This window comes from Myotis brandtii, unplaced genomic scaffold (genome assembly GCF_000412655.1).
Source record: "Myotis brandtii unplaced genomic scaffold, ASM41265v1 scaffold115, whole genome shotgun sequence".
Lineage (NCBI taxonomy): Eukaryota > Metazoa > Chordata > Mammalia > Chiroptera > Vespertilionidae > Myotis > Myotis brandtii.
In genome coordinates, this window is record NW_005353967.1 from 16979058 (window position 1) to 16987946 (window position 8889).

Genomic DNA, 8889 nt, shown 5'->3' on the forward strand with positions numbered 1-8889 from the left:
CTTAGAGTTGCAACTCAGAGGCCGGCAACGTTGGAGTCTGCAGTCACTGAAGCAAGGAAGCCTCATGTTCGCTTCCAGCTGCCTGGCTGCCGGCCGCCATCTTGGCTGACAGTTAATTTGCATAAGGATATGCTGATTAGCCAATGGGAAGGGTAGCGGTCGTACGCCAATTACCATGTTTCTCTTTTATTAGTGTAGATTAAAGAGGCAAAATTAACTTATGGTGAAAAATATCAGAACAGTAGTGGCTTCCAGAGACTGGGGGTGGGGAATAACTGGGAAAAGACATGAGGGAACTTTCTAGGATTGTTGGGGTCCAGCCCCAGCAGGTCCAGGAGTTCCCAAAGGTGTGGACGGAGTCGGCCAAAAAGGAATGACACGGAGACAGCGTTCAGTTGATCAGCATCCTAGTCAGGTTCTCTGGCCAGGTTCTCCAGCCAGGTTCTCCAGCCTAGTTCTGTCTTTATTCTCCTGTTACATCTGTATTTATACCAGTTGATTTTAATCCTATCCATTCTATTCCAAAGGTTAGGGCGTTTCTTATCTCCATTCCAAGGTCACTACTCTACTGTTCTGTTAAGCTACAAGGAAGTAACTGAAGGAGATTATCCTAAGTAAAGATTATGTAGCTTAAGCATGATTGTTCATAGTTAAAGTGATTATTTACCTGCCTGGCACTTAGTTAAGCGGTTTTATTCCCTTCCTTAGTCCTGTCAATCCCTAACTCCAGGGGAAAATCCCCACCTGGGGAAACAACCTTTCTCAGAGAGGTGACCTTGGTTAAAACACATAGCACTAAGAAGGGGAGCAAACATATTAAGAACAGTATGCCATATATGCCAGGTCCCTTGAAACATATGCTGTGCAGATGTTTCTTCCCTGCAGCGACTGTGTCAAGCAGCAAGGATAAACCAGCCTCCGGCATAGGATGATGGTGATATTCTCTCTCTTAGAGGTTTGGGTTACACAGGTGAATGTCTATGTCAAAATTCATCAAATGGTATATTTAAGATTTGACATTTCACTGTATAAAACTTTATCTCAAAGAAAAAAACTACTGAACTGTAATTAATGACATTTATGCTGAGGTCTTTAGTGGTAAAATATACTATCTATAACTTTCTTTGAAATATATCAACATAAAGATGGATTGATTGATGAACGAAGAGATTGTTAGATGGGTAAATGTGAAATAATATGAAATATTGGTCTCTATCTTCTGGTTTCTGACACAGAGCTCCAAAAAACAATGTATACAGGGGTGCTAGAATATTTTGTTCTAATATTTAGTTTTTGACCCATTTCCCTGGCCACTGCTACTTCTGTACATCTTTCATTTTATCATCAGCCTCTCCCAAGTTCAGTGTACCATTAGCTTCTTTCAGCTTTTGACCTCATTTTCCACTCAGAGATGAGGTGCATAGGAACAATGCCCAGGCAAAGGCAGCAAGCCAGCCTCAGGATCCATCCTTCTCTGTAATGCCACTGCACACAGCCTACCCGGTGGGCCCCAGGCAGGCATAATCACTGAAGATGAAATGTAATGCTCTTCTCTTGCTCCCTCCACTTCCCACTTCCCTGGGAGATGATGTTGAACAGTACCTGTGCAGGAAAATTACCTGGAAGCTTTTTGTTTGAGACTTGCCTTAGGCTCACTTTACCATACTTTCATAGTAGTAACTAATCTAAAACTACAAACCACTTTCAAAATAACTGTGGGTGGTAACCCCAACTTACCAGCATAACTTGTTTGATTAACATTTCCTCCTTTTTCAATACACTGATGAACAAGATGAAAGTCATTGAGAAGAGCAGCCTTATACAGTAAATTCTCTCCAAAAATGTTTCTCCGGTTAATGAGAGAAAGAGGTATGTTATTCATCTTCATTTTTTCTAAAAAGAGGGAAGGAACAAAAGAAAACAAAAAATAGTAATCCTTACTTGAAAATCAGGAGGAATACAGATGACACAGTGAATCCAGTCATTGGAATAGATGTACACTGTATTATGAAAGAGTATTTAATCGATTAACCCAACTATAACATCTACATGAAATAAGATGAAGGAGACAAACATTAATTTGAAGTTATAAATCATCTGAGCAGTTTATGTTGATTGAAACCCATGAAAGGTGCATATATGAGAAGATTAACAGATTTTCTTTATTTTTAAAACCTTTATTGTTGAGAATAAGTTTTTAATTTCTTGCTCCCTCTCTTCTCCTGGCACCACCATGATGTGCATGTTGGTACACTTGAAGTTGTATCTGAGGCTCCTTACACTATCCTCTTTTTTTTTTTTCAATTGTCTTATTGCTTAAAGTATTACAAAGAGTATTACATATGTCTCCTTTTTTCCCCCGCCCTTAACATTTCCCCGGCCTCCCCTACCCCCCAGTGTCTTATATCCATTGGTTATGCTTATATGCATGCATACAAGTCCTTCGGTTGATCTCTTACCACCCTCCCCTCCCGCCCCTCAACCCTACCCGGCTTTCCTGCTGCAGTTTGACAGTCTGTTCGAGGCAGCTCTGCCTCTGTATCTATTTTTGTTCATAAGTTTATAATGGTCTTTATTATCCATGAGTGAGTGAGATCATGTGGTGTTTTTCCTTCATTGACTGGCTTATTTCACTTAGCATAATGCTCTCCAGTTCCATCCATGCCGTTGCAAATGGTAAGAGTTCCTTCTTTTTTACAGCAGCATAGTATTCCATCGTGTAGATGTACCACAGTTTTCTAATCCATTCATCTACTGATGGGCACTTAGGCTGTTTCCAGATCTTAGCTATGGTGAATTGTGCTGCTATGAACATATGGGTGCACATATCCTTTCTGATTGGTGTTTCTGGTTTCTTGGGATATATTCCTAGAAGTGGGATCACAGGGTCAAATGGGAGTTCCATGTTTTGTTTTTTGAGGAAACTCCATACTGTCTTCCATAGTGGCTGCACCAGTCTGCATTCCCACCAGCAGTGCACAAGTGTTCCTTTTTCTCCACATCCTCTCCAGCACTTGTCATTTGTTGATTTCTGATAAGGGCCTAATCTCCAAAATCTATAGGGAACTCATACAACTTAACAAAAGGAAAATAAACAATCCAATCAAAAAATGGGCAAAGGACCTAAATAGACACCTTTCAAAAGAGGACATTCAGAAAGCCAAGAGACATATGAAAACATGCTCAAAGCCGCTAATCATCCGAGAGATGCAAATCAAAACAACAATGAGGTACCATCTCACACCTGTCAGAATGGCTATCATCAACAAATCAACAAACGACAAGTGCTGGAGAGGATGTGGAGAAAAAGGAACACTCATGCACTGCTGGTGGGAATGCAGACTGGTGCAGCCACTATGGAAGACAGTATGGAGTTTCCTCAAAAAGCTGGAAATGGAACTCCCATTTGACCCTGTGATCCCACTTCTAGGAATATATCCCAAGAAACCAAAAACACCAATCAGAAAGGATATATGCACCCCTATGTTCATAGCAGCACAATTCACCATAGCTAAGATTTGGAAACAGCCTAAGTGCCCATCAGTAGATGAATGGATTAGAAAACTGTGGTACATCTACACGATGGAATACTATGCTGCTGTAAAAAAGAAGGAACTCTTACCATTTGCAACAGCATGGATGGAACTGGAGAGCATTATGCTAAGTGAAATAAGCCAGTCAATGAAGGAAAAATACCACATGATCTCACACATTCATGGATAATAGAGACCATTACAAACTTTTGAACAATAATAGATACAGAGGCAGAGCTGCCTCAAACAGATTGTCAAACTGCAGCGGGAAGGCTGGGGAGGGTTGGGGGGCAGGAGGGAAGGGGGTAAGAGATCAACCGAAGGACTTGTATGCATGCATATAAGCAAAACCAATGGACATAAGACACTGGGGGGTAGGGGAGGCCAGGGGATTGTCAAGGGCGGAGATAAAAAAGGACACATATATAATACCCTTTGTAATACTTTATTCTTTTATTAAGTCTAATAGTTTTTTGATGGAGTCTTTAGGGTTTTTTATGTATAATATCATGTCATCTGCAAATAAGGACAGTTTTACTTCTTCTTTTCCAATTTGGATGCCTTTTATTTCTTCTTCTTGTCTAATTGCAATGGCTAATACTTCCAGTACTATATCGAACAGGAGTGGTGAGAGTGGGCATCCCTGTCTTGTTCCTGTTCTTAGGGGAAAAGTGTTAGTTTTTGTCCATTGAGTATGATGTTGGCTGTGGGTCTATCATATATGGCTTTTATTATGTTGAGGTATGATCCTTCTATTCCCACCTTGCTGAGAGTTTTTATCAAAAATGGGTGTTGGAATTAAACTATCTTCTTATTTTTGGATTCTTTTTTCTTTTTGTTGTTCTGATTGGGCATTTTTGGCTTCCTCATATTCCAAATCATTGATTTGATTCTAGGCATCATCTATTCTACTGTTGATTCTTCATTTCAGTTAGTGTATCCTTCATTTCTGACTGGTTCTTTTCTATGATTCCAATGTCCTTTGTCATGGTGTTTTAAGTTTCACTAAGTTACTTGAATTTCTTCCTAAGTTCCTTGAGCATCCTTATAACCATTGTTTTAAACTCCATATCTGGTAGTTTGCTTGCTTCCATTTCATTTAGTTCTTTTTCTAGAGATTTCTCCCATTCTTTCACTGCAACATGTTTCTTTTTCTACACATTTTGCTGCTTCTCTGTGTTTATTTCTATGTATTAGGTAGAGTTGGTATGTCTCTTGGTCTTAATAGAGTGGCTTTGTGTTAGGTGTCCTGAGGGTCCAATGGCTCATCTCCTCAGTCACCTGAGCTGGGCACTTTAGGTGCATCCCTGTGTGGGCTGTGTGCACTGTGCTGTTGTAGTTGAGCCTTGACTGCTGTTGGCATCACTGAGAGGAATTGACCCCTAGGCCAATTGGCTGTGAGGACCAGCTGTGACTACAGCAGAAGAGCTGCTGTGCAAAAGTTGACCCTACAGAGCAGGACTTGCTTCAGTGGGGCTTTGGTGCTCACTGAGTCTGCCCCTTGAGTGTGTCACTAATGGAGGTGGTAGCGTTGTAATCTGGCATGGTTTGAAGCTGTCCAATGGGTGCACTGGCTCTGGGGCCTCCCAGGAGGTGCCAGTACCTTCATGGGGCCACCTGGCATAAGCTACAGAGTGATCTGCAGAAGGCTGCTACTTGTTTTGGGTTTGGAGGTACTCAGGAGAGGCCAAGCTCTGAACTAAGGCAGGCTGCTACTAGTGCCAGGTCTGGTACCACTTAGCAAGATGTATGGGGTGTACCGAGGTGGCTGCTGCTTGTTTGAAAGATTTTAGGAAAGTCTGTAGAGAGGAGAGTTGTATGGAAAAGCCACTGGAAACGGCTTGAATGAGCCCCCAAGTTGGGTAGGGTAGGATCTCAGGGAATCACCAGGATGGAGACTCAGATATGTCACCGCCTGTCGGTTCTGTTGGGGAAGGGCTCAGCAAAGGAACAGTGGCTCTGCCAGCACTTTTGTCTGGAAGAAAGCTTCTCCAGAAGCTTTTGCACTGATTCCAGATAATTAGTTACTCCCTTATGTCCCTGGTTCTTTTCAAGCTGCTGCCTCAATGAGGTAGCTCAGAGGGAGTAAGTCCAAATAAGTTAATGAGTGGGCCCTTTAAGAGGAACTGCCTGGGACTCCAGCAGCTTCCATGTCACTCAGGTACAACCCCTGATGGTTTTTACAGCCTGAAGTATGGGGACTTCTCTTCCCAGCTCTGGAACCCTGCACTAGGGGTCTGTTATGGTGCTGGGACAGCTCACTTTTCAGGGATGACCTCTATAGCCAATATATCCCTTTTATGTAATTAACGTAAGTCAGACATCTAAGTTTTAAAAGGGTTCTAAAACTATTCTCTCCAATAAGTATAGAAAAAATACCAGCCTATGAGCCAAAAGTTCAGGATCAAGTCCTAATTATGCTACTGATGAGTTGTGCATAGCTGGGAAAAATCCTTAACCTACCTCCTTGAATTGCCTCATCAGTAAAATGAAAACGTTGAGATAGATAATCTTTAAATCTTTTTTAGTACCAGAATTCTATGTTTCTGTAAGTAACTACTTAAAGAAATAAAATATTCCTCACCTTTCTGTCTCTTAATTTTTCCATTTTTCCAGATTTGTTCTTCACTCTTCAGTCTGGATGAATGCATATTCTTCCTTTTACCTTCAATCATTAAAGCAGTACCCTGCATTCTTGAAAAATAAATTTTTAAAAAAATTATTTTTTAAAATTATTCTCATGTCCTTTATAACCATTCACAGAAACCCATATCAAATTCTAAATTTTTAAAACTCAAAGGTATTTTACTGAGCTGTTGCCAAGCAGCACAGCAATTTTAAATAAGGAGATGGCTCCTGAGAAAACAGCGGATAAATCTGTGGCAGGTATGCTAGTCACTATAGTTTCTAGCCTATTCTTTGTGGCACCTGTGTGCTTCTCTCCTTTAGGGGAAGTCACCTGCAAGTGTATTCTGAGTCTCTTGCCCCTCACTCTCCAAGTTGACATGCGACTATCCACTCTATTTACCTTCTAGGGAAAAAGAGGCAGGCTCTTTGCAAGAAAAAGAACTTGCCATGTGGTATGGCACTGATCAAAAGCTGCAAAATATTGGCATAAAAGCAGACATGCAGATAATAGGAAGCCTGGAAATAAACCTAATCATGCATCAATTAATTTATGATAAAGGAGCCAAGAATGTGCAATGGAGAAAAGATAGTCTCTTCAATAAATGGTATTGGGAAAACTGGACCGCCACATGCAAAAGAATAAAAGTGGATCATGATCCTACACCATACCCAAAAATTAGCTCAAAATGGATTAAAGATTTGAGAGTATGACCTAAAACCATAAAGCTCATAGGAAAAAACATAGGGGTAAGCACTTTCACACTAGTCTTGGCAATTATTTTTGAAATTAACACCAAAAGCAAAGGCAACAAAAACAAGCAAGTGGAACTACACAAACCTTCTGCAGAGCAAAGGAAACCATCAATAAAATGAAAAGGCAACCTACTGAATGGAAGAAAATATCTGCAAATCATATATCTGATAAGGGGGTTAAAATCCAAAATATATAAACATACAACTCAATAGCCAATAAAATATGATTTAAAAATGGGAGAGGTCCTGGCCAGTGCAGCTAAGCGGTTGAACATTGACCCAGGAACCAAGAGGTCACCAGTTCAATTCCCAGTGAGGGCACATGCCCAGGTTGCGGGCTCGATCCCCAATAGGGGACATGTAGGAGGCAGCCGATCAATGATGTTTCTCATTGATGTTTCAATCTCTCTATCCCCCTCTCTTCCTCTCTCTGGTACCACTTAGCAAGATGTATGGGGTGTACTGAGGTGGCTGCTGCTTGTTTGAAAAATCAATTAAAAAAACATATTTTTTAAATGGGAGAGGAATTAAAAGGACCTTTTTCAAAAAAAGACATCCAAATGGCCAATGGATGTACATGAGTTATATGTAAAGGTACTCAACATTACTAACCATCAAGGAAATGCAAATCAAAACCACAATGAGATAGCACCTTATACCTGTGGAATAGCTATTATCAAAAGACAAGAAATAGCAAGTATTGGTGAGCAGATAGAAAAGGGAATGGTTGTGCACTGTTGTTGGGAATATAAATTGGTGCAGCCACTACAGAAAACAGAATGGAGTTTCCTAAAAAAAAAATTAAAAATGAAACTACCACATGATCCAGCAATTCCGCTTCCAGGTATTTATCCAAAGGAAACAAAATCACGATCTTGAAAAGGTATCTGCACCTTCATGTTCATTGCAACATTATTTACAATAGCCAAGACATGAAAAGCAATCTATATTGTTGGATGACTTGATAAAGAAAATGTGGTATACATATAGAACAGAATATCATTCAGTCATAGAAAGGAAAAAACAAAACACCCTGCCTTTTTTTAAAAATTGATTTCAGAGAGGAAGGGAGAGAGGGAGAGAAGAAGAGAGGGAGAGAGAGGGGAAGAGAGAGAGAGAGAAAGAGAGAGAGAGAGAGAGAGAGAGAGAGAGAGAGACATCAATGATGAGAGAGAATCATTGATTGATCGGCTGTCTCCCACAAACCAGGCATGTGCCCTTGACTGGAATCGAACCTGGAACTCTTCAGTCTGCAGACCAATGCTTTATCCACTGAGCCAAACCAGCTAGGGCAAAACCTGTCATTTTTTACAACATGGATGGACCCTGTGGGTATTGTTAAGTGAAATAAGTCAGACAGAGAAAGACAAAGACCATATGATCTCCTTATATATGAAATCTAAAAAAAACCCCAAACTCATAGATACAGAGAACAGATTGGTGGTTGTAGGATCAGTGGATAAAATGGGTGAAGGTGGTCACAAGGTTTACACTTCTAGTTATAACACAAATAGATCTTTGTATATGGTGACAAATAGTAGTGTAGTTTCATTTTTTTGTATGTGGTTTCCAATTTTCCCAGCACTGTTTATTGAAGAAGCTTCATTTTCTCCATTGTGTTTTTGGCTTCTTTGTAAAAAATTATTTGTTCACATTTATTCCTGGGCTCTCAATTCTGTTCCATTGGTCTATGTGTCTGTTTTTCTGCCAATACCATGCTGTTTTGATTAGTGTCTCAAACTAATTGTAGTATAATTTGAAGTTAGGGAGTGTGATACCTCCCACTTTATCCTTTTTTTTCTTTCTTTCAGAATTGCTTTGGCTATTTTGAGTCTTTTGTGGTTCCATACAAATATGGTGATTTTTTTTTTTTAGTTCTATTTCTTTAAAAAATAACATTGGAAGGCTGGCTGAGTGGAAATTCTACAACTAGAAGGAAAGAGAAAAGCATACCGAGACTCAGAGGAGGCGCAGT

The 8889-nt window shown here is 40.2% G+C and overlaps 1 protein-coding gene across 1 annotated transcript in view; it reads right to left on the reverse strand.

The window, feature by feature from the left end:
• The window catches only part of ANKRD31 (ankyrin repeat domain 31), a 150344-nt gene that overhangs the window by 96477 nt on the left and 44978 nt on the right, over positions 1-8889 (reverse strand). Inside the window, exons 9-10 of the mRNA XM_014549846.1 lie at positions 6118-6227; positions 1738-1893 (exon numbers count right to left, since the gene is read on the reverse strand). Coding sequence (XP_014405332.1) covers positions 1738-1893; positions 6118-6227 — 266 coding nt within the window. The remainder of the gene's footprint in view (positions 1-1737; positions 1894-6117; positions 6228-8889) is intronic.